At 41.9% G+C, this 27,267-nt stretch overlaps 1 protein-coding gene across 2 annotated transcripts in view; it reads left to right on the top strand.

The window, feature by feature from the left end:
- Positions 1-6,965: 6,965 nt before the first annotated feature.
- The window catches only part of LOC149469514 (torsin-1A-like), a 58,250-nt gene continuing 37,948 nt past the window's right edge, over positions 6,966-27,267 (top strand). Inside the window, exon 1 of one of the 2 annotated variants that reach the window (XM_089669072.1) lies at positions 6,966-7,170. In XM_089669072.1, the coding sequence (XP_089525198.1) occupies positions 7,020-7,170 (151 nt within the window). In that variant the 5' untranslated portion in view covers positions 6,966-7,019. The remainder of the gene's footprint in view (positions 7,171-27,267) is intronic. The other variant, XM_089669071.1, reaches the window with a different exon arrangement.

Below are 27,267 nucleotides of genomic sequence, written 5' to 3'. Positions count from 1 at the left end.
CCCGCCCCCTGCTTATGCGCGCTCCCTGGGAGCGCGCAGCACCGCGATCTGGTGCCCGCTGTGTCCTCCGGACACAGTGAAACACCGATCGTCGGACGGGACCTCTGTATGAGGTCCCGATCATGTGATCACTGGCCAATCAGTGATCACATGCAAAGTAGTAAGCAAGATGTCACTTGTGACGACATTGCTTACTACATGTGAAATCTGTGAATGATCACAGAGGTCACATGGTACAAGGCTATTCACAACAGCCTTGTACCATGTGACAAGCTGTGACCAATCACAGCTCACTCAGTACTTCTCAATGAGTGTAAGAATGCAGACAGAGAGAGAGAAATTATTTCTTTTACATCCTATATGGGTGTAAAAGCAATCACTGTAATAAAAAAAAAAAATCTTCATCACCCCCCACAAGTAGTACAGTGTCACCATGGTGACACTGTACTGCTAGGGTGACAGTACGTAAAAAAAAAAAATAATATAAAAAAAAAAATAAAAATGTAATAAAAAGTTTAAAAATTATAATTTTTGGTTATAAACTAATTTGGATTTTTTTTTTACTAAAAAGATAACGGAATACATTTTGGTCAAGATTTATGATGAAATATTTTTTATTTGCAAAATTTAATTAAAAAAATACTTTTTTTCAAAATTTTTGGACATTTCATTTACATAGCAAAAAAAATAAAAATCCCAGCGGTGAATAAAAACCACCAAAATAAAGCTTTATCTGTCTCAAAAAAATGTTAAAAAAATCATTAGGGTACAGTGTTGCATGACCGCGCAATTGTCATTCAAAGTGTGATAGCGCTGAAAGCTGAAAATTGCCCTGGTCAGGAAGGGGGTAAAAGTGTCCGGTCTGGAAGTGGTTAACAGTACACAAAAACAATATATATTTACCTCAATAAAACAACTTTTTTTTCAACTTTTTTCTTTTTTTTTATAACAACTTTTCAGAACAATAACCTTTGCAACCTTTGATTTAATCACTTTACAACCTTGCTATAGCAGAAAGGCGGATACAGTTTGGTTTCCAATGACACAGCTGATCACAAATTAAAAACAGTTGCCGGTTATTGGCCGCACTTTCCTCACGCTGTCACAACGTGAGGAATGTACTGCCGATGACTGTCAAATGTCACAGAGCAGTGCCGCCTATCAGTGCCCATCATTGCTGCATATCAGTGCCTCTTCATCAATGCCCACCAGTGCCGCCTCATCAATGCTGCCTATCAGTGCCGCCTCATCAACACACTTCCATGAAGGAAAAATATTAACTGTTTGCTAAATTTTATAATAGAAACAAACTTTTTTTTTTTTTTTAATTTTTGCTCTTTTTTTTTGTTGTGCAAAAAATAAAAACCCCAGTGTCGATTAAATACCACCAAAAAGTTTGTGTGAAAAAAAATTAAATCTCATATGGGTAGGAAGGACAAAAAGTGTGTCTTCCTTTATTCCGTTTTTACCACAGACTCAACATCTGTTTCTGGGGTGACCTTTTGTGTTGGGGTAGGTTGGAGGACACCTAGAAAATGCCTCTCATACAGCCAGCTAACTGCACCTGAATTTGGGCTTTGGGCCACAGCCCCTTCTGGATACAAAAGGGCTGAGAACACTTCCTAAAGCTTTGTACTGTAAATAACAAATTGTATAGAGCCAATTGAAATAAATATATAGAAACTTTTTTTGTACCAGTGTCTAGCTCTGTGGGAGGCTAAATACAGCTTCATCATTTGGTTGTTGAAGTCTACACATCCCATATTTAGAGTATAGTCATGGATGCAGAGGCTTTTCAATGACACCAGACGTCATGTGAATTTGGACCGTTGTGTCTGGGAATGAAAGGCAGGATGAATACATCACATTTGTCCTTCAATTTTACTGGGAGTAGTTCTTCAATCTATAAGCAGGCTTTCTCCCCTTTCTAAGTGGGATTTTAACAACCTGTTGGTGGGGGGGGGGGTCGCATTTAGGTCGCATGTGCTACAGCAGCCTATTTTTTGAAGGCACAAATGTCTAAAAAGTGGCAAGCTTGCATAAAAGTTGTCCATGTACAAATGGTAATCCATATGGAGCAAGGGTGACAAGTCCCACACTGTCTTATCAGTGTTCCCCATGTAGCCTGAGCATCCGGGGAGCTCCACTTAACTGTCTTTTTCCTCACAAATTCTAAAGTGTTATGTATAGCCTGTGGCCTTCTCACAGGGCTTATACATTTTTCACTTATATCTGGGAGGCTTGCTGGGCAGATATAGCTTGATTGCAAGCCTTCCAGTAAAGGGACTTGTCTATACAAATGCAAATTTCAGGGACAAGTAATTTATGAGGGGCCAAATTTTGTTGAGCTAATCATAGGGTCACCCTGGGGACGACAGAGGTTATTGTCACTGAAATGCATATCTTTTTCCTGGCCATTGCAGCAGAGAACATGGGCATATGATGAATCAGGTCTGTGGACCAATATGACTGCAATTCTTTTTTTGTAATGTCCATGTTAAGGGTTAGGCTCAAAAAAAGTTTTACATTCGGAAACTGTTCTGCCACCAGCAGGGAAGTTTATTATGCCTGTCCCGCCTGCAACATTAAATTTGGCCACTAGATGGAGCCCCGTTTACATTTAATGTTTTAACCACTTGCCCTCCAGAGGATTTACCCCCCTTCCTGACCAGGCCATTTTTTGCGCTACTTTAACTGACAATCATTATGCAATGCTGCACCCAAATGTAATATACGTCCTTTTTTTCCCACAAATTTTTTTTTTTTAATTTCCTTGCACTATAACAAAAAAAACTGCCAATTCCAAGAAAGAAACAAGATTTTTGACTTTTTGCTATTAAACATGTCCAGTAAAAAAAATGTTAAATCAAATTTCATCATAAATTTACACCAAAATGTATTCTGCTACATGTCTTTGCTAAAACAAAATCCCAATATGTGTAAATTGGTTTACATGAAAGTTATAGCATTTACAAATAGTGTATATATACTGGGATTTTCCCATCCCCAATGACACCAATACAGTGATCAGTGCTAAAAAAAAAGCACTGAAACCCGTACTAATGACTTTGGGTAGGAAGGAGTTAACATGAGGGGTGATAAAAGGGTTAACTGTGTGCAGGGAGTGTTTTACTAGGGGGTGGTGTTTGTGTGTAATCACACTGCTTACTAACAGTTCTCCTCCATGTCAGCTCAGGCACAGCACAGCCATCCAGAGCAAAGATCCTCGGATCTCAACAGGTGCTGGTGAGTAATTACCGGCCGGGACCCGGTGACTGACAGCCGCAAATGGCGGTGCGCACACCCCTACCCGGAAATGCGAAATCACGTATATATACACATGATTTTGCTCACCCGTGCTGCCCTGTAGCAGTATTCCTGCTATAGAGCGGTCGGGAAGCGGTTAATGAAATGGAAGAACTGAAACTACTGATACACGAGGAAGATTTTGACTTTGTGGGAGTATCAGAAACTTGGTTTGACAGCTCACATGTCTGGCTTAGGACTGTCCAGAAGTACTGCTTGTATTGGAGGGACATTGAAGGTAGAAGATGGGGAGGGGTGTGTCTGTATGTCACTTCCCATCCCATAGCCAAAACAGGAAGTGAGAGGAAATCCCTACACATTACCTACTTCAACCTCCGAGCCATACCTGTACATTGCCAGGATGAAGGGGATATACTGGGATGATGCTTGCAGCTACAGGCATCATCCCGTTATCTTTTTCTTTTAGCCAGTGATGGGCTTTAATTTAACCACCTCCCGCCCGCTATATAGTAATATGACGGGCGCAAGGTGGTTCTCTCGTTCTGGGAGGACGTCATATGACATCCTCCCATTCTCACTGCGCATGCGCGGCTCAGAGAGAGCACAGATCGGCGGTGCGCTGTGTCCCTTGGACACAGCGGATCACGGAAAGAGCCGAAGATGACGGCTCGGTCATGTGATCAGCTGTGTCCAATCACAGCTGATCACATGTAAAAAGGTAAATGCCGGTTATCAGCATTTCTCGCCTCTCGAGATGTCACGCGGACAGCTCGAAAGGAGAGGAGAGCCGGTAATTGGCTTTCCATGGAGGGGACATGTAAACTGATCATCAGCGTACTGATGATCAGTGTGCCCTGATGATCAGTGTGCCCTGATGATAAGTGTAGCCCCAGCAGTGCCACCTGTCAGTGTCCATCAGTGCCTTATGTCAGTGCTCATCAGTGCCTCGTGCCAGTGCCTATCAGTGCACACCAATGCCACATATCAGTGCCCATCTGAGCTGCCTTTCAGTGTCACCCATCAGTGCCACCTATCAGTGCTGCCAATCAGTGCCACCTATCAGTGCTGCCAGTCAGTGATGCCTGTCAATACACATCAGTGCCACCTATCAGTGTCCATCAGTGCAGCCTATCAGTGCCCATCAGTGCACCCTCATTAGCGCAAATCAGTGAAGGAGAAAAATCACTTATTTACAAAATTTTATGCCAAACTAAAAACATTTTTTTTCAAAATTTTCAGTGGGTTTTGATTTAAGAAAAAAAAACCCAGAGGTGATTAAATACCACCAAAATAAAGCTCTGTCACAAAAAAGATAAAAATTTCATATGGGTACAGTGTTGTTTGACCGCACAATTGTCATTCAAAGTGCAAGAGCACTGAAAGCTGGAAATTGGCCTGGGCAGGAAGTGGGGTATAAGTGCCCCGTAGGCTAGTGGTTAAAAGTGATCCTAGCAGCTAATTAACTGCTGGATCACTTTCACAGATGGAGGAAGGGGATCCTTCCTCTCCAGAAAGCTTGCCACTGCTCCAGCTATCACAAAGGATGTTGTTCATCGCTTGTGTTATCCATAAAAGGGAAAAAATAAAATTAAAGATACTGTAAAAATAAAAAATAAAAATAGTAAAAAAAAAGTGCCCCACCCCCTCTCTTGCTCGCACGCAAAGATAAATGCAGACATAGGTAAATGCTGTTTGCACCACACATATGAGCAACTGTCTCAAACATTGTAGTGAGAAAAATAATTCTAGCACCTGACCTCCTGTGTAACACTAAACTGGTAACCTGTAAAGGCTTTTAAAGTGTCTTGCCAATGGACGATTTAATATACTATAGTTTGTCACCGTTCTATGAGCGTGCGCAATTTTAAAACATGACATGTTAGGAATCTATTTACTCCGCTTAACATCTTTTATATTTTACCAACAATTGGGTATTGTGTTTTTGTGTTTTAAAGTTCTTTTTCCCCCAAAATTGTCTTTGAAAAACTGCTGTTGAAATACCATGTGACAAAAAACTATTGGAACACCCACCATTTTGTTCTATAGGGCCTCTGCTTAAAAAATATACAATGTTTGGGGGTTCTAAATTTTCTAGCAAAAAAAAAAAATGCTAATTTTTACATGTAGGAGAGAAATGTCAGAGCTGTCCAGGGGGCTGAAGTGGTTAAAGGGATCTCTTGGGGCCCCAAGGTCACCCATTAGAGGATTTTCTCTTTATTGTTCTGGGGACAGCCCAAAATAGAGGGTGAATTTCCCTAATGGGGGCTGAAACAACAATAAAACCCGACAGATGTTCCAAACCCTCTCCACTCTGTCCAAACTAACGAAGAGAGTTTTGCCTTTAGTTATACTTTAACCGCTACTAATGCTACGGGCGGCAGGCCGCAGGACTTATATATACACGTGACTTTGCATTTCCAGGTAGGGGTCGCTGCCAGAGATTCCCTACCGGCACCCAGCCATCACCAAGGAACAGTGACAGGGAAGAGTTCTGTGTGAAAACAACACAGATCTCTCTCCTGTAAGCACCGACATACTGACAGAGCAATACAAACAGGGCTGTGGATAAGGGTGTGCCACCAGTCCTCCTGTACGGGGCCCAGGCCAGCAGGGGGCCCAGGCAGCTGGGTGAATCAGATGTGAGCAGGGAGACTGATCAAATTGGCGGGCAGATCAAGCACTCAATAGGATCCTTCAGGATGGAGAGTGGGGAAAGGGTCTAGTAAATGTCACATTTACCAGGCCCTGCCTTTCCTGAATGAACACAATGAGTGATTGGTACCGATCACTCACTGTATACATTCATAAACCAAAGCATAGTAAACTGTTTCTTTTGTGAAGGGCCCTGTCAGGTTGGCTGTATGGGGCCCCATGGTTTCTAAGAGCTGCCCTGAATACAAAGCAGCATGTTTACATAGTAAAACGCACACAGCACAAAGTTAACCCCTTCCTGCCCAGTGTCATTAGTACAGTGTAAGTGCTTTTTATTAGCACTGATCACAGTATTAGTGTCACTGGGGATGTCAGTGGCAGTTAGTCAGTTCCCCCCAGTGTCAGAAAGCCCGCCGCAGTCCCGCTATAAGTTGCTGATCGCCGCCATTACTAGTATAAAAAAAACAAAAACAAATTCCAGTATATATACCGCCATTTGTAGACGCTATAACTTTCACGTAAACCAATTAGTTTACACGTATTGGGATTTTATTTTAGCAAAGACATGTCGCAGAATACATTTTGGCCTAAATTTATGCCGAAATCTGATTTTTAAAATTTTTTTACTGGATGTTTTATAGCAAATATTTTTTTTTTTCAAAATTGTCTGAGTTTTTTTTATTATTTGCGCTATAAACAAAAAAAGACAGAAGAGATCAATAGCTACCGAAAGAAAGCTCCAATCGTGGGAAAAAGGGACATAAATTTAATTTGGGTGCAGCGTTGCATGACCGCGCAATTGTCAGTTAAAATAATGCAGCGCCGTGTCGCAAAAAATTTCCTGGTCAGGAACAGGGGCAAATCCTCTGGAGAGCAAGCGGTTAATGACCATTTGGGGTGGATTTAGAAATGTAGGACAATGAAGTCATTTCTGAGAATAAATTACAACCAGAACTCAGAAAATGAAACTGCTGGGAGCATGCAGTAGAACAGGAAAAACCACACGAGACCGGGGAGCACGCCTCTGAGAAGAGAATTCTGTACATGCTCAGGTCTCAGTGCGGGGAGCCTGGGAGGCACATCAGCAGTGTGCAGCTCCCATGGCCAGAACTCAGCGCTCTCTCCTGGGGTCATGGCTGTGTCTGGGGATATTGTTGGGTCCCCTGTTGTCGCCTGTGTTGGCCCTGACCGAATTCCTGTCCGGCTTCTGCTTTCTAGGGGAGTGCTGTGAGAGTCCCTATAACAGTACAGGTGAGGGGGAGCGGCGGGAATGACTGGGGAACTACACAGCCCAGCATGGGTGTGTGTGTGTGTGTGGGGGGGGGGGGTGATTGGTTAATATCTGTCTCTGATTTCCTAATATTTCCAAGAATCAAATCATTAATTAAAGGGTATGGACAGACAGAAGTTTTTTATTAAGGGGGCCATTGATGGAGTGATTTCCATTCCTGCAACCACCAGTCAGTGTTGATGGGGGAATCCCTCTCTCGGGGCTATTGTGTTTATTCAGTGATTATTGCTAGTGGCTTTGGCTGAACCAGTCAACAGATGAACTGTTTATGGCTGGCTTTAGTCCTGTATGGTGTAGTGAGGGTATACGACCTCTGTCCATTTATTTGTGTTCCTTTTTGAGGACATTTTCTTTTACTTTCCGTCTTGGAGACACAGCAAGAAGTTGGAGGAAACACCCAACCAATTGTCTTTGGAGCAGCCATCCCCATTGGACAATTTCCCCCCCTCCCCAACTCTTTTTCCGGTGACAACTCTGACATGTTGGATTTACCCTCAGAGACTGTGGTCAACTGGACAGATAAGCAGAGCGAATCTTTGCAGTGGGGACACAGACAGAAGTTATTTCTCAATTAAAGAGGCCATTAGCCTTTGCAAGGTTTCCAGTGATACAGAGCCAAAAGATAGACCTAAAGTGGTGTTTAGGGGCCGGTTCACACTAGAACATGGTGCCGGAATGGCGCATACTGTGTACGTTTCCCATACTGCATGTTTAATGAGATGCATGCAAGTGTTAATGGCACCCCAAGCGCACTACTATTTCCACATTCACGCACATTTGGCAGCCCATTCAAATTAACAGACTGATAAAACCACTTGGAAGTCTAATACGAATGGGCTACCAAACACATAGGAAAGAGGAAGAAACCGTGCAAGCACTACTTTGGCAGATCATGCCACAGGAAAGCACATAGAACTGTGGTACCATGCAGTTTGATGGTAGCACGTTTGCAAGATGCATTTGGGGTGCCGTGAACAATTAATGTTGCAACTCGAAGGGTTAGTGAATCCACATGCAGTGGTGGGGACACATGCAACATACCTCTCACTCTTCCCACACAGCATTCTAGTGTGAACCGGCCCTTAAAGCACAATCTACTGTAGTACAGGAAGTGGAAACACTGTCGACACGTCCAGAAAACATATGGAATCTTTTCTTGTGTTTGGAAAGTATAGGATTGCTTATTCTATTTCCAGGAACTGTATTCATACTTAAAAAAAACAAAAAACAAAAAAGAGATACAAAATCTGACAGGTGTTCTCACCTCTCTCCACTCTTTACAAAATTAAAGTGTTACTAAACCCAGGACCCTGCATTCACTATATCTGGTCTCCCACAGTACACACAACATGGAAATTTAATTATTTCAGTAAATATAAACTAAATACCTTTTCATTAGCAGTATATAGCAGTCTTGTGACTTCTATCAGTGTCCAGCTGAGCACTGGTTAAAGCTTGTAGGGGGAGTTTTCATTCTGCTCTGACTGTCCTATGAGGCTGCATAACCCCGGACCCACTGTCTGGACAGTGCTGATTGGCCCTGTGCTGATCACATGCACTCTCTCAAAGCAAAAAAAAACCCTCTCTGCCACTAAACAGAGCATGTGCAGAGTGACTCCCGTAGCTCTGTTCAGCAAATGAATTAGAGACTGTGGAAGAAGGGGAGGATTAGAGAAGACAGGATCAAACGATCAAACAGCCTTTTTACACAATGTGGAGGATTAACCCCTTAGGTTCCAAAGTGAGTATAGCAAGTATGTATATATGTGTGTGTGTGTGTATGGATGTATGTGTGTGTATATGTATGTATATGTGTGTGTGTATATATATACAGTCAGGTCCATAAATATTGGGACATGGACACAATTCTAACATTTTTGGCTCTATACACCACCACAATGGATTTGAAATGAAACAAACAAGATGTGCTTTAACTGCAGACTGTCAGCTTTAATTTGAGGGTATTTACATCCAAATCAGGTGAACGGTGTAGGAATCACAACAGTTTGCATATGTGCCTCCCACTTGTTAAGAGACCAAAAGTAATGGGACAATTGGCTTCTCAGCTGTTCCATGGCCAGGTGTGTTATTCCCTCATTATCCCAATTACAATGAGCAGATAAAAGGTCCAGAGTTCATTTCAAGTGTGCTATTTGCATTTGGAATCTGTTGCTGTCAACTCTCAAGATGAGATCCAAAGAGCTGTCACTATCAGTGAAGCAAGCCATCATTAGGCTGAAAAAACAAAACAAACCCATCAGAGAGATAGCAAAAACATTAGGCGTGGCCAGAACAACTGTCTGGAACATTCTTAAAAAGAAGGAACGCACCGGTGAGCTCAGCAACACCAAAAGACCCGGAAGACCACGGAAAACAACTGTGGTGGATGACCGAAGAATTCTTTCCCTGGTGAAGAAAACACCCTTCACAACAGTTGGCCAGATCAACAACACTCTCCAGGAGGTAGGTGTATGTGTGTCAAAGTCAACAATCAAGAGAAGACTTCACCAGAGTGAATACAGAGGGTTCACCACAAGATGTAAACCATTGGTGAGCCTCAAAAACAGGAAGGCCAGATTAGAGTTTGCCAAACGACATCTAAAAAAGCCTTCACAGTTCTGGAACAACATCCTATGGACAGATGAGACCAAGATCAACTTGTACCAGAGTGATGGGAAGAGAAGAGTATGGAGAAGGAAAGGAACTGCTCATGATCCTAAGCATACCACCTCATCAGTGAAGCATGGTGGTGGTAGTGTCATGGCGTGGGCATGTATGGCTGCCAATGGAACTGGTTCTCTTGTATTGATTGATGATGTGACTGCTGACAAAAGCAGCAGGATGAATTCTGAAGTGTTTCGGGCAATATTATCTGCTCATATTCAGCCAAATGCTTCACAACTCATTGGACGCCGCTTCACAGTGCAGATGGACAATGACCCAAAGCATACTGCAAAAGCAATCAAAGAGTTTTTTAAGGGAAAGAAGTGGAATGTTATGCAATGGCCAAGTCAATCACCTGACCTGAATCCGATTGAGCATGCATTTCACTTGCTGAAGACAAAACTGAAGGGAAAATGCCCCAAGAACAAGCAGGAACTGAAGACCGTTGCAGTAGAGGCCTGGCAGAGCATCACCAGGGATGAAACCCAGCGTCTGGTGATTACTATGCGTTCCAGACTTCAGGCTGTAATTGACTGCAAAGGATTTGCAACCAAGTATTAAAAAGTGAAAGTTTGATTTATGATTATTATTCTGTCCCATTACTTTTGGTCCCTTAACAGGTGGGAGGCACATATGCAAACTGTTGTAATTCCTACACCGTTCAAATTAAAGCTGACAGTCTGCAGTTAAAGCACATCTTGTTCGTTTCATTTCAAATCCATTGTGGTAGCGTATAGAGCCAAAAATGTTATAATTGTGTCGATGTCCCAATATTTATGGACCTGACTGTATATATATATAAAATATATACTGATTTTACTGTTGTGGGGTTATTTGTTAAAGAAAAGTTTTGCCTACAGATTCATTTAACCCTCTCGGCTCCAAAACGTTTTACCTGCTTCACGACCAGAGCATTTTTTTGCTATTCACCACTGCACTACTTTAACTGGTAATTGCTAAGTCATGCAACACTGTGCCCAAATGAAGTTTATCATTTTTTTTCCGCACAAATATAGCTTTCTTTTGGTGGTATTTTATCACCACTGGGTATTTTTTATTATATAGCAAAAAAAAACCTATTTTCTTCTGTTATGAAAATGACCCAGTAAATGTAGTCATAAATTTAGGCCAAAATGTATTCTGCTATATGTCTTTGTTAAAAAAAAAAAATCCAATTGAGTGTATATGATTTGGTTTGTGTGAAAGTTATAGCCTCTACAAACTTTGATATACAGTGCATTCATAAAATATTGAGACCCCCCCCCCCTTTTTTCAGTTTTGCAATGTTGCAGCCTGAAACTGCAGTTGTTTAAATTAATTTTTTACTCATTAATCTACACTCAGGACCCCATAATGACAAAGTGAAAAGAAAATGTTAGAAATATCTGGGAAAGTTTTCAGACCCTTTGCAACAAAACTTGAAATTTAGCTCAGGTACCTCCTATTTCTCTTGATCATTGCTGAGATGTTTGTGATGTGGTTAATTAAATTGGAAGAATGGCTGAAAATCCCCTAATCCAGGTGTGTAAAGCTTGTGGCGTTATTCCCAAAAACAGGGATGGGCAACTGTGGCCCTCCAGCTGTTGTAGAACTACAAGTCCCATGAGGCATTGCAAAACTGACATTTACAAGCATGACTCCCAAAGGCAGAGGCATGATGGGACTTGTAGTTCACCAACAGCTGGAGGGCCACAGTTGCTTACCCCTGCCCAAAAAGACTCGAGACTGTAATTGCTAGCAAAGGTGCTTCTACAAAATATGGAGTCAGCCCTGGTTCCCACTGATGCAGTGTGGAATTCGCAGCGTTTTCTGTGTGAATTCCGCATTGCATCAGAATCGCACCCTGTTCATGCGAACCGATGCCAGTGCATACGTTCAATTAACATCACCCTGAAAGCGGTCTGCAAAACGCTGTGCAATGTGCAGAATCAGATCACATAGGTGTGAATACCCATGCGATCCGATTCTAGTGCTGACCAAAAAAAAGGGTCCTGCACCTTTTTAACACGAGTGTGGTGTGATTAGAGCCATACATAATGTATGGCTCCAATCACACCGCACACAAATCACGTGTGATTTGCACAGGAATACTGTGCGGTTCCTGTGCGAATTACATGTGATATACCTCACCACATGTGTGAACTCAGGCTAAAGGGTCTCAATACATAAGTACATGTGATCATTTAGATTTTTCTTTTGAAATAAATTCACAGACATTTCCAAAATTCTGTTCCCACTTTGTCATTATGGGGTACTGAGTGTAGATTTATGAGAACTAAAATTAATTTAAACAACTGTAGTATGAGGCTGCAACATAACAAGATTTAACTTCTTGCCGACCAGCCACTGTAGAAATACGGTGGCAGGGTGGCACGGCTGCGCAAAATCACATTTTAAAACGTGCTTTTGAAAAACCAGGTAGGGGGCGTACGCGAGGCGCGCCACCGCCCTACCTGTGCCGCCAATCGCAGCTGCGGGTGTCAGTTGCCTGGTCACGGCCGGTCATTACCTGCCGTGTCCCAGCGATTAGCAGCAATCACTGACAGAGAGCACGGCTGCAGTGTTTACACTGTACCTCTGCTTTCTGTCAGTTCCCTGTCAGCTCCTGACATGCTGATCCGGAGAGAAGAGTTTATCTCTCTGGATCAGCATGTTCCGGAGCAGTACAAACTCCCGCCCCCTAGTAAAACACTCCCCTCTAACAGTTAACCCTTTCATTGAATAAAAAAATTAACCCCTTTCCCAGTGCCATTAGTACAGTGTCAGTGTTTTTTTGTTTTTTTTTTTGCACTGATCACTGTATTGATGTCACTGGGGATGTCAGTGACCCCAAGTCAGTTCCCCCCCAGTGTCAGAATGTCCGACAGTCCTGCAGTCCTGCCATAAGTCACTGATCGCCGCCATAAGTCGCTGATCGCCACCATTATTAGTATAAAAAAAGAAAATTAAAAATCCCAGTATCTTTCCCGCCATTTGTAAACGCTATAACTTTCACGTAAACCAATTAATTTACATGTATTGGGGTTTTTTTTTTTTTTAGCAAAGACATGTCGCAGAATGCATTTTGGCTGAAATTTATGACAATTAGATTTTTAAATTTTTTTACTGGACATATTTTATAGCAAAAATTCCAAAATATTGTTTTTTTTTTTTCTCAAAATTGTCAGCCTTTTTTTTTATAGCGCAAAAAAAAAAAACGCACAGGCGATCAAATACCGAAAGAAAGCTCAATTTGTGGGAAAAAAGCATGTAAATTTAATTTGGATGCAGTGTTGCATGACCGAGCAATTGTCAGTTAACCCTTTGAGGACCAAGGGACGTATTTGTTTCATGTTTGTAATGACGTGTATCATCTGATTAAGAACTTAAAACTCTTCTTTTTTTTTTTTTTGGTTTGAGTCAAAATATTAGTTCTTATTAACAAACAACAAATGGATCTAGCTTTTTGCCAATTATTTCATGAAATGGCTTAGTTACAGCAACTGAAGTGTACGAACTTTAAAAACAAAAAAATTGATTCTTTTGGCGTTCCAAAACCTTACGGTCCTCAAAGGGTTAAAGTAACGCAGCGCCGTAACACAAACCCCTGTAACCACTTCCTGACCACCCTATAGCAGAAATACTGCTACAGGGCGGCATGGGTGCGCAAAATCACATATATACATGATTTGCGCTCCCATGGTTTTCACGCCCCTCCCAGATATCCTAAGATTGCCCGTCAGTACACCAGTCATCACATTTAACCCCTTGATTGCCAGGAGCACGCTCATGTACAATAATCCTCCATTGCTAGTATAGTGTCTGAACGGGTCAATATCTTTAATCAGATCAGCACTATACCAGCGTTCACATTAGTATAGAGTCCCCAAAAATGCAGCGTTAGCGGGATCAGCCCCGGAACCTGCCAGCACCTTGTTTAGCCCATACGCTTACCCCCCCCCCCTTCTCCCCCAGCAAGTGCAGTGTCAGTAGGTCCCTGTCACTTGATACATTGCACACAAAACCGCAGTGTTCGCAGAATCAGGCCTGATCTCTGTTAGCACTTGCCGGTAAATTTTGATGACTCTCATATGCAGCAGAGTGCCAGTACTAGTGCCGCACTACCTTTTGGTGAACTGGCGAGTACCAGCGGTCTAGTACATCTTGGTCTTTCACATACCTCCTTGATTTTTGGAGCTGTTTTTCACGGAATATCTGTATGCGTTGATTGTGGATCAAAGCAATTTATATGCACAACAATTTATCGCCGCCAACCCAAATTCAAACCTTGCCATACCAGTCGCATGGAAACTCATTGCGGTTTCTGAATTTACATTTTTTTGGGGCCTAACCCTCAACATGGGCATTACTAAAAGAAACGAATTGCGGTTGTATTGGTCCACAGACCCGATTCATCATATGCCCGTGTTCTCTGCTGCCATGACCAGGCATAGATATGAGAGCATAATGTGTTTTATGCATTTCAACGACAGTACACTCTGTCATCCTCGGGGTGACCCTGAATTTGACCGGCTCCACAAAATTCAGCCCCTTGCAAATCACCTTAACCAAAAATTAGCAGATGTCTATACTCCCCAGCAAAACATCTGCGTTTGATGAGTCCGTCATTCATTTTTCTGGCTGCCTTGCATTCAAACAATTTCTCCCCAGCAAGCGAGCCAGATATGGGGTCAAGATGTAGAAGACCTGTGAGAGGGCAACAGGCTATACTTATAAGTTTTTTTGATTTACGAGGGAAAAGATAGTCGCGTGGAGCCCCCTGGATGCCCAGACTACATGGGGAGCAGTAGCAAGATAGTTTGGGACTTGGTGTCATCATTTCTCCATATGGGGTACCACTTATACGTGGACAATTTTTATTCAAGCGTGCCACTATTTAGACATTTGTTCAATCTTGGAACTGGCGCTTGTGGCAAAGTGTGACCTAATGTGTGCCCACCATTAGAAGTGGGTGGATGCAGGGCGGTATATTCTAATGGTGGGCATACCACACACTTTTTCTGGCAGAGATTTTTTCTCATTTTTGTCATTCAGTCCACAGGCTGCATACAAAAAAAACAGTATATATACCCAACAAGGACCAGCGATGTACTGGTACATCACTGGACTTTGAATGGTTATACCAGGATGATGCCTGCAGCTGCAGGCATCATCCTGGTATTGTTTTTTTTAGCTGGCGATCGGCTTTCATGTAAGTGCAATCCTAGTGGCTAATTAGCTGCAGTATTTCTTTTACAAGCAGCAGGAGATAATACCCCCCTCCTCCACTGTCTTCCACGGCCTTCTCGGGCAGTCTCGTGCCATCGGGGGAACCTGAAATTGCAGCCGGTGTTTCTGCCAGCTGACCATAGAGCAGATTGGAGACCAGAATGGTGCCAATCATCTCTATAGTCTAAGAATTCGGAAGCTACAAGCATTTCATCACTTCAGTTTCGCAGGATATAAACAGCGCCATTTGTAAATTGGGAAAGCATCTGATCACACCGATTTTTGGTTTGATTAGATAATGTAAGGGCAGAGGAGATATCTAGAGCCTGATTTCTCAAAAAAGAATATATGACAATGCCCATTGAAGTTATAGGGGATATTTGCATTCCCTGTTATAGCATTAAAAGTGATCAAAACAAAAAAAAAATGAAAGGTACAAATGTAAAAATAATAAAATCAAAATAACTAAAAAAAAAATAAAAAATTGCCCCTCCCATGCACACACACCTGTGTGCACAAGCCTTGACCCTGTGCCAGTATGTAAACAGCGGTTGCACCATACATGTGAGGTATTGCCGTGAACGTCAGATCAAGGGCAGTAATTCTAACACTAGACCTCCTCTGTAAATCTAAAATGGTAGCTTTTAAAGCGTTGCCTATGGATTTTAAAAATGTTTGCAGTTTGTCGCCATTGCACATGTTTGGTATCTATTTACTCGGCATACCATTATCTTTTATATTTTACAAAATAATTGGCCAATATATTGTGTTTTTGTGCATTAAAAGTAAAAAAAGTGTTGTTTTTTTGTTTTTTTTTTAAATTTGCATTTGAAAAACCTCTTCACGAGTACTATGTGCCATAAAAAATTGTAGTACCCACCATTTTATTCACTAGGATGTCTGCTTTAAAAAAATATATAATGTTTGGGGGGTTGAAATAATGAGATCTGCAAAATACTCACCATGCCTCTTTTTAAATTCCTTGGGGTGTCTACTTTCCAGAAAGGGGTCATTTGGGGAGGTTTGGTGTTATCCTGAAATGTCAGGGCCTTCGAAACTGTGATAGGTAGTGAGGAAGTGAAATGAGGAAGTTACGCACCTTCAGGCTTTCAAAGTGGTCATTGGATTTCAGGCTCCTGTATGTGGCTAGGCTCCCAAAAAGTCTGACACATGTGGTATCCCCATACTCGGTAGAAGTAGCAGAATGTATTTTGGGGTGTAATTCCACATATACCCATGGCTTGTGCGAGAAATAAATCATTTAAATGACTGTGTAAAAAACAAAATGTTTTGTCATTTTCCAGAAACTTGTGGAAAAATATAAATCTCCCATGGACTCAATATGCCTCTCAGCAGATAGCTTAGGGTGTCTACTTTCCGAAAAGGGGTCATTTGAGGGTGTTTGAACTATTCTGGTATTTTACACCTCAAGAAATGTGATAAGCAGTCAGAGAGTAAAAGCTGTGTAAATTCCATTATCTATACCATATTTTGTAGATGCTATAACTTTCACATAAAGCAATCAATATACACTTATTGGGAATTTTTTAACCCAAAACATGTAGCAGAATACATTTTGGCCTAAATTTATGACGAAATGTTAGTTTTTTTGGATATTTTTTATGACCGAAATGAAACAAATTGTGTTTTTTTTTTTTTTTGGTTTGGTTTTTTTTTGTTTTTCTTAAATTTTTTTCTTCAAAAATTTTCTGGTTATAGCGCCAAAAATAAAAAGTGCACAGGTGATCAAATACCACCAAAAGAAAGCTCTATTTGTGTGAAAAAAGGACATAAATTTTATTTACCTTTTAATCCGGCCCGCGGAGCTAGGCTCCCGCTAGGCTCCTCTCACAGTCCGCCCTGAACACCAGTGTAGCATGAAAATCTGTCTCCTATGATGATCTGTCCCCCTCGACATATCTGCGCATGTGCCGGAGATCGCAGATCGGCTGCTAATGCCTGAAACTGGCACATGCGCAGATACGTCGAGGGGGACAGATCTTCATAGGAGACAGATTTTCATGCTACACCGGAATGGCGCGGGAACACGGTGAGAGGAACGCGCGGAGCAAAGGTAAGTGAATTGACACAGGGGGGACTTGGGGACTTAATATTGGGGATGAATTAATATGGGGAATGAATTAATATGGGGAATGAATTACTATAGGGGGGATGAATTACTATAGGGGGGATGAATTACTATAGGGGGGATGAATTACTATAGGGGGGATGAATTACTATGGGGGATGAATTACTATGGGGGATGAATTACTATATGGGGGATGAATTACTATATGGGGGATGAATTACTATGGGGGATGAATTACTATGGGGGATGAATTACTATATTGGGGATGAATTACTATGGGGGATGAATTACTATATGGGGGATGAATTACTATGGGGGATGAATTACTATAGGGGGGATGAATTACTATATGGGGGATGAATCACTATGGGGGATGAATTACTATATGGGGGATGAATTACTATGGGGGATGAATTACTATGGGGGATGAATTACTATGGGGGATGAATTACTATGGGGGATGAATTACTATATGGGGGATTAATTACTATGCTTACTATGGGGGATTACTATACTTACTATGGATGACACATACACATCATTCATCTACTCTTGGTCCGGCCCCCGGGTCCAATATATGAACCCATTGCGGCCCTCAAGTCAAAAAGTTTGCCCACCCCTGATCTATACCATAGTTTGTAGACGCTATAACTTTCACACAAAGCAATCAATATACACTTATTGGGATTTTTATTACCAAAAACATGTAGCAGAATACATTTTGGCCTAAATTTATAACTAACTTTGAGTTTACTATATATTTTTTATAGCTGAAAGTAAAAAATATAGTCTTTTTTTTGTTTATAGCGTGAAAAATAAAAAGCGCACGGGTGATCAAATACCACTGAAAAAAAAGCTCTATTTGTGTGAAAAAAAGGACGTAAATTTCGTTTGGGTGCAGCATTGCATGACCGCGCAATTATAAGTTGAATTAGTGCTCAGGAAATCCTCAGGAGAGCAAGTGGTTAAAAAAGTGAAGATGGTCTGAATACTTTATGAATGCATTATATATACTGGAATTAATGCAGCTTTTACTTTCTGACTGCCTATCACATTTCTTGAAGTGCTAAAATGCCTGGGCAGTACAAAACACCCCCCCCCCAAAAAAAAAATAATCCATTTTTGGAAAGTATACACCCTTGGAAAAGAGACACCCCAAGGAATTTTCTGAGAGGCACGTTGAGCCCATAGAAGATTTTAGTTGGTCATGTTTTTATTACTTTTTTTGCTCTTTTTACACAAAGTTGTCACGTTAACTACATCTGCACTGGAAGATTCACCCCCATTCATGACCAGGCCATTTTTTGCTATTCTGCGCTGTGCGATTTCAACTGGTAATTGTGCAGTCATACAATGCTGCACTCAAACAAAATTTATGTCCTTTTTTCACACAGAGCTTTCTTTTTGTTGTATTTTGCCACCACTGGGTTTTTTATTTCTTGTGATATAAATGAAAAAAGACCGAAAATGTTGAAAAAAACCACGTCATTTCCTAGTTTCTGTTATAAAAAATATCCAATAGACTCATTTTGTCATAAATTTAGGCCAAAATTTATTTTGATACATGTCTTTGGTAAAAAAAAATACCAATATGTGTATATTGGTTTGTGTGAAAGTTATAGCATTTACAAACTAAAAGCTGCATAGATTACTATATATATACCATAATTTCTGACTTGAGGTGCTAAAATGCCAGGGCAATACAACTCAACCCCCCCACCATGACCCCTTTTTGGAGAGTAGACACCCCAAGGAATTTTCTGAGAGGCATGTTGAGTCCATGAAGGATTTTTCTTTTTTTACAAATTTTTGGAAAATGACAAAAAAAATTAACACAAAGTTGACACACAAATTATATATGGCTCATGCATGCAGGGCTGGTGCTAGACCAGTGGTGGGCAACCTTTTTTTTCAACTGAGTCAAATCTCGCCAAAACCATGATTGAAATTTATTTTGAGAGCCACATTTTTAAAACTGAAAATACATCTCCCATATAGTAATTCATCCCCCATAGTAATTCATCCCCCATAGTGTAATTCATCCCCCATATAGTAATTCATCCCCCATATAGTAATTCATCCCCCATATAGTAATTCATCCCCCATAGTAATTCATCCCCCATAGTAATTCATCCCCCATATAGTAATTCATCCCCCATATAGTAATTCATCCCCCCTATAGTAATTCATCCCCCCTATAGTAATTCATCCCCCCTATAGTAATTCATCCCCCCTATAGTAATTCATCCCCCGTATAGTATTTCATCCCCCGTATAGTATTTCATCCCCCCATATAGTATTTCATCCCCCCATATAGTATTTCATCCCCCCATATAGTATTTCATCCCTCATATAGTATTTCATCCCCAACAGTACTATTCCCCCCCCCCTTCTAGTAAGCCAAGTCCCCCGTGTCAATTCACTTACCTTTCCTCTCGCTGTCTTCCCGCGCCGTTCGGGTCTTCAGGGCGGACTGTGAGAGGAGCCTAGCTCCCCTCCCCTCACGTTCGGCACGCTGCCCCGCCTACACACATCCTGACAGCCACATCCGCGGGCCGGATTAAAAGGTCCGCGCGGACTTTTGGGGGCGGCCAACCGAGAGGAGGCAGGGGAGCGGCCGACCGAGAGGAGGGAGGGGAGCAGGTGCCCGGCACACAGAAGAGCCGCATTAGAGTGGGTAAAGAGCCGCATGTGGCTTGCGAGCCGCGGCTTGCCGACCACTGTGCTAGACTATTTTGCACCCTAGGCATTTCAGCTGCTTGCGCCTCCCGAAAAAATAAATAAATATATTTTTAAAAAGTAGAAAATATTAAATAAAACATGAAACTAAATTTCTTTTAATTTGCAAAAATAAGTGCCATAGGATGCCACCAGCACCAATATTAAAGACAAAATCAGTGTCACGGATGGACTGTGTCTGTGGCTGGCAGTGGCAGGGTGACAGTTGCAGTGAGTGGAGGATGATGGATCCACACTCTGACAGATCCCAGGCTGGTATTCCCCAAGCAATGGGGGAGATAAAACGCTGTGACAGCAGGCAGCTGAAATGAACGATCCCACACACTGAGAGATGCAATACAACACACCACCACCAACACCACAGCACAGATCAGCAGGTACTAGAAGAGCAGGCTGTGGGATCTTGATGATGCCATCACTCATTGACACATTGCACATGTGAAGGATAGCGGCCGGGTCACACAGACAAGACATTACTCCGCAGACGCAGCTCCATCTCTGATGAATGGAAGAAATAGGCTGGAACTCCACAGTGATTGCAGCTGCCAGCTGGCTTGCAGTAAGGGACAGAGTCTGAGAGGAACACTGGAAGGAGCGACAGCTCAGCTGTTATACGGGCCCCAAACATCTGGAATCTTCCTCTCTCCTTTCTTCCTCTCCTCTGCCACCCCTCCTATCAGCTGAAGGATCATTCATAGCCGTCACGGAGAGAGTGATGGCCAGTTCTGCTCATAGGCGCTCCTAGGTGGCAGTGCACCCTAGGTGACCGTCTAGTTTGCCTAGTGGAAGCACCGGCCCTGCATGCATGCCACAAATATATGTGGAAGAACAACCCAAAACACATTCTGCTACTTCTCCCGAGTATGGGGATACCACATGTGAGAGACTTTTTGGCAGCCTAGCCGCATAGAGGCCCCAAAACCCAATGACCACCTTCAGGCTTTCAAAGGACATATTTCCTCATGTCATTTCCTCACTACCTATCATAGTTTTGGAGGCCCTAAAATGCCAGGATAGTACAAACACCCCTCCAAATGACCCCTTTATTGAAAGACACCTCATAGAATTTGATAAGAGGCATGGTGAGTATTTTGCAGATATAATTTTTGAAAGAAAAAAATACATTTTTGTTCTTCTTGTGGCAACAAATGAGATCAAAATGTTTAGCACTAGACTTACTGCCCTTGACCTGACATTCGTGGTGATACCTCACAAGCATGGTGCAATCTCTTTCCATTCCAGTCTTTCCATTTCAGTTTTATGGTCAGTCAGTGGAACTGCTGACTGCATTCTCAGATTGCCCTGTGGGACGGGAGAGCCTGAGAAAGCTGTGGATGGCGGGGGTGGGGGTTTGGTAGGGGTGATGTACCTTCCCACTGCTTGTAAGAATGATCCAGCAGCTAATTAGCCATTAGGATTGCTTTTACATGAAAGCCAACTGCCAGCTGAAAAAAACAGTACCAGAATGATGCCTGTAGCTGCAGGCATCATCCTGGTATAACCACTCAAAGTGCAGCGACATACCAGTACATTGCTGGTCCATGTTGGGTATATATATAACAGCAGAGAACATGGGCATATGATGAATCAGTTCTGTGGACCAATATGACCGCAATTCATTCTTTTTTGTAATGCCCATGTTGAGGGTTAGGCCCAAAAAAGTTTTAAATTCAGAAACCATGATAGATTTCCATGTGAATTGGCTGGCAAGAGCTGAATTTGGGTTGGTGGACATGTATTGTTGTGTGTATAAATTGCTTTGGCCCACAATCACTTGATACAAATCTTCCTTGAAAAACAGTGGAGCGACTAAATGCTAGTGCTGGCTGTGAACGGGGCCGATCGTGCTAACACTGCGTTTTTCTTTGGACTCTATACAATGGAGGCACTAGTATAGTTCTGTTCATGAGCAATATATTGATCTGTACAAACACTATACTAGTAACGGCGGTGATCAGTGACCTATAGCGTGAGTGCTATAGTCTGCAGGCAATCTTAACGCTAGCTGACCCTGGCTGGAGGGGCACTTACAGACCCGGACGCTATTTGATGTCACTAGTGGCAGTAATATCAGTGATCAATGAAAAATTCGATATACTGATACTGTACTAATGGCACTGGCTGGGTGACAGGGTGATCAACAGGTTAAAAGAGGTGATCAAAGGGTAAATGTGCTAATCTAACGTGCGTGTGTAAAATGTAGTGCTCTTACTCAGTGCAGTATTTTCACTTCTCTCCCTGTACTGATGGGGGCAGTGGACAGTGCACACCCTGAAATGGCTATGTAAGTGTACGTCACTTTGGCCGTAGGGTGTTTGGCAAGTAAGTAAAAAAAAAAATGTTAATATATTTTTATTCTCAATATTTTATTTTTATTTTACTATTTTTTTTTAATCAAAAATACTTTCGTCAGAGTAGTGAAATGTTACCATAGTAACAATGTACTACTCTGGGGAAGGGGGGTTATCAGGTTTTTTGTTTTTTTTTACACTTTGCATTGCAGGAGCAATAAAAAGTATTGCTCTGCAATGCAAAGCTTGCTTTGAACTGTCATGAATGGGTTACGTTCATGACTGTTCAAAATACAGTGATCTGTGATTGGCCCCATGTACCATGTGAGAGCTGTGGGCCAATCATAGCTCACCGGGAAGAGATGCAAAGCTGGTATGAATCTGAATCATAACACCTTTGCTAGCATTGTGATCACATGATCACCAGGTCCTGTTCATCGGGATCTTCATTCTGCTATGTCTGGCGGATACAGCAGACGTAGAGGGGGGGTGCACTGCGCCCCGCCCCCTTATGTTAGAGGCATAGCAATGTACTGATATGTCGCTATGCCTGTAACTGCTGTCCATCTGCAGTACATTGCTGCCAGTCTTAAAGTGGTTAATTAGATATTCGTTGCACATGACATGTCATGACCAAAAATATTGGCACCCCTGCATTTGTCAGATCACCACTTTGCCCAGAAAATGTTACAAATGTTTAGGCATTTTTATGTTTATTTCTTTGTGTTGGTATGAAGAGAAACAAAAAGCCAAATCTGACACATTCCACGCAAAACTTCAAAAATGGACTGGACAAAATTATTGGTACCTTTTTTAATTTTGTCTGTAATCTTAAATTGTAATTACTCACCTGTATCAATTACCAGGTGCCGAAATCACACCGGCAACCAGTTAAAATGGTGAAAATTTGGCTCAATCTTTGTGTTGTGTGTCTCTGTGTGCCGCATGGAGAAGAGAGAGCGCAGCAAAGAATTGTCTGAGGATTTGAGAACAAAAATTGTGGAAAAGCATGGACAATCTCAGTTGTGGAGACCCTGAAATGCCAGGATAGTACATACACCACCCAAATGACCCGTTTTTGGAAAGTAAACACTTCAAGGTATTTGCTAACGGGCATGGCAAGTATTTTGCAGATCTCATTTGCTGCCACAAATTTTTTTAAATTTTAAGAAAGAAAACGAAAATTTATTTTTTCTTTTTTCATTTTTCAAAACCTTATGACAAAAAATGCGATCTGCAAAATACTCACCATACCTTCTATCAAATTCCTTGGGGTGTCTGCTTTCCAAAAAGAGGTAATTTGGGGAGGTGTTTGTACTATCCTGGCATTTTAGGGTCTCTGAAACTGATAGGTAATGAGGAAGTTATATTAGGAAATATGCCCGTTGAAAGCCTGAATTTGGTCATTGGATTTTTGGGGCCTGTACATGGCTAGGCTGCCAAAAACTTACATGTGGTATCCCCATATTCGGGAAAAGTAGCAGAATGTGTTTTGTGTATAATTCCACATATACCCATGGCATGTGATATCTAACTGACATCTCCAATTGACAACAGATTTTTTTTTTTCATTTTCCATAAACTTCTGGCAAAAAATAAAATCTTCCATGGACTTAACATACCTCTCAACAAAATAGTTTGAAATGTATAATTTCTGAAAAGGGGTGTTTGAACTGTCCTGGCATTTTATGTCCAACATTAGAAGCCACACGTCCACTCACTCTTCTAATATTGGGCATATATCCTGTGGGCTGAACGAAAAAACGAACCTAACAGATTCCTCCATTGAGCTGTGGATGAAGAAATCTCGGCTTGAAAAAAGAATGTTGAAGCATAGGAGCTACCACCCGCTGAACACCCCATGCTCCTAATGCTTGGCGTACATGGACAAAATTAAAAAATAACCTAACCTCTGTTCACATCGACTGATATGGATAAATAAATCTCGGCCAGAAAAAAGTGAAAAATGTATATGTCAAGGCATGTTGCCCACTGATGACCCCACGCTCCTAGTGCTTTGGCGTACAAAAATAAATGGAAGTAAATCCCACGCTATGGTATTATAGTATTGCATCAAAAGACACCAATAGCTGTCAGCACCCAAATACATCACCAAAAACTTTTTTGGTGACGCAATCTGGATAAAAAGTGGTAAATGTGGCATAGTGCGACAATACACCTCCCTCTTTTTTAAAATACCATAATGTGTCAATGTTAAAGTGCCATGTGCAAAAAATTGCTATTTGCAACTAAATTACATATAAATATGTATATAGATTGTGTCACTATATACATATTAAGTACATAGTGTATCTGTCTACTACAGACACAACATCTTTTGGGTTGGGGTACCAGTGAGGACATCAGGAAAATGCCTCTCATGCAGCTGGCTCACTGCATCTGAATTTGGGTTTGGGCCACGGCACCTTCTGGATACAAAAGGGCCATGATCTCTTCCTGAAATTTCCTGTTGCACTGTATATCGCAAAAGCATTATATATAGCCAATTGAAATGAATAAATAGACACCTTTTTTATACAAGTGCCTGACTCTGCAGGAAAATAAATACGGCTTCATCATTTTGATCGTTGAAGTCCACCCCTCCCATATTTAGACTATAGTTGTGGACACAGAAGGGCTTTTCAACATTACCAAATACTGTGCAAATTTGGCCTGTTAGATCTGCGTGAATGGAAGACAGGACAAAAACATCCCGTTTGTCCTTCCACTTCACTGTGAGAAGTTCGTCATTCCGCAAGCAGTCTTTCTCCCCCTTTCTAGATTACGTGTTTATGAGCCGTTTGGGGTAGCCCAGGCAATTGGGTCGCACAGTGCCACAGCAGCCAAGATTCAAGATTGAATAAGTGTCTAAAAAGTGTCACGCTTGTATAGAAGTTGTCCATGTACAAATGCATAAAAAGACGACACCAAGTCCCATACTATCTTGCCACTGATCCCCAGGTAGCTGGGGCAGTTGAGGGGCTCTTCTTCACTGTCTTTTCCCACGTAAACTCTAAACATTTTACCCCCATATCTTGCACGCTTGCTGGGGAGATACTGCCTGATTGCAAGGTGGCCAGTGAAATGTATGAGGGACTCGCCTAAGCAGATGCTTTGTTAGGGCGTATACACAGCTACAAAATTCTCAGAGTGGTAGTTTGAGGGGCCAATTTTTGTAGAGCTGATCATATTCAGGGTCACTCGATGATGACAAAGTGTGATATACCTGGACATTGCAGCAGAGAACATGGGCATATGATGAGGACTCCCCTTCACTCTCATCTTTTGTACTCAGACTCCTGTAGGCATGTTCACAAGTGTCAAATACAAAAAATGCAGCGCTTGAGTGTATAATACAGGGAATTCGCATGAATAGCAGATTAAATGTTCATATTTCAACATGCACCAGATTCCACATTCTTAAATTGTTAAAACAATCATCAGATGAGTAATGCAGATCTATCCCTACTAATCAAGGTGCATATAGTGATGGTGATGCTAAAATCATAAGTTCTGTGATGTATCCAAAGAAATCCGTGACTTCCGTGATAGGGGAATAACTGTATAATGCACTAACCAGATAGCGCAAGTACATGCGCATTGGAGTATAATGACCTACTCCTGGTCACAGCCAGATGGTTCTCAGCGTGAAGCCCTCAGGAACACCAGTGCACCACTCTTGCCGTCTCCTACCACCAGGGGGGGTGCGCCTCTTTACAGTAACACGAAATCACTTTATATCCTCTATCGCCAGGGTTGGTGTACTCTCTTATCAGGAGATCATCTCAGGGGCTAATTCAAAAGCTGCCCATGATAATAATCAGATCCCACATCCTGCTGCAGGTAATCCGCTTGATTAGTGGATCCTTGAGGATCAAGGATCCACTAATCAAGCGGATTACCTGCAGCAGGATGTGGGATCTGATCATTATCATGGGCAGCTTTTGAATTAGCCCCTGAGATGATCTCCTGATAAGAGAGTACACCAACCCTGGCGATAGAGGATATAAAGTGATTTCGTGTTACTGTAAAGAGGCGCACCCCCCCTGGTGGTAGGAGACGGCAAGAGTGGTGCACTGGTGTTCCTGAGGGCTTCACGCTGAGAACCATCTGGCTGTGACCAGGAGTAGGTCATTATACTCCAATGCGCATGTACTTGCGCTATCTGGCTAGTGCATTATACAGTTATTCCCCTATCACGGAAGTCACGGATTTCTTTGGATACATCACAGAACTTATGATTTTAGCATCACCATCACTATATGCACCTTGATTAGTCGGATAGATCTGCATTACTCATCTGATGATTGTTTTAACAATTTAAGAATGTGGAATCTGGTGCATGTTGAAATATGAACATTTAATCTGCTATTCATGCGAATTCCCTGTATTATACACTCAAGCGCTGCATTTTTTGTATTTGACTTTTGATGAAGGGGGTATACAAGGTTTACCTATATGCTAGCAGCTTGAATCCCATCATATCCAGCGCTCGTCCCTCTCTTCATATAATGTTCACAAGTGTACCTTTTTTATTTGGACATTTTGGGTACTAAACTTTTCAGTTACCTAGTTCGACTCATGGGAAAAAGAGCTCCTGGCTGTCAGGGACTGCTTGACCCACTAGAAATAAAATTTACCTGCTAGTGTTAGCAGATCAGGCTTGATTCTGCTAATGCTGCGGTTTTGTGTACAGAGTTTAAGAGGTGACAGTGACCTACTGACACTTCACTGGTTGGGGGGTGCAGAGGGGCTAACTGCAAGTACTGGCAGCGAACAGGGCTGATCCTGCTAACACTGCTTTCCTATACTAAGGGGAACAGTAAAATAGTTCTGTTAATGATTAATATTTGATCCATACAGACATTATATAGCAAAGACGGTGATCAGTGACCTATAGTGTGCGGGCAATCTGGAGCTAATTGACCCTGGCTGGGAGGACTGCACTGTAAAGGTGCACAGTGATCTAAAGGGGACTGCACTGTAAATGGGCACTGCAATCATAATCCTTTACAATGCATTGCCCCTAGCAATCACAGCCCCTCCCCATCACAGTGCTTCTTGTA

The sequence above is a fragment of the Staurois parvus genome, unplaced genomic scaffold, assembly GCF_062004578.1.
Source record: "Staurois parvus isolate SC_StPar_1 unplaced genomic scaffold, SC_StPar_1.0 ptg000068l, whole genome shotgun sequence".
Taxonomy (NCBI): domain Eukaryota; kingdom Metazoa; phylum Chordata; class Amphibia; order Anura; family Ranidae; genus Staurois; species Staurois parvus.
Note: the sequence above shows the minus strand (reverse complement) of the source record. Positions and strands in the feature narration are given on the sequence as shown.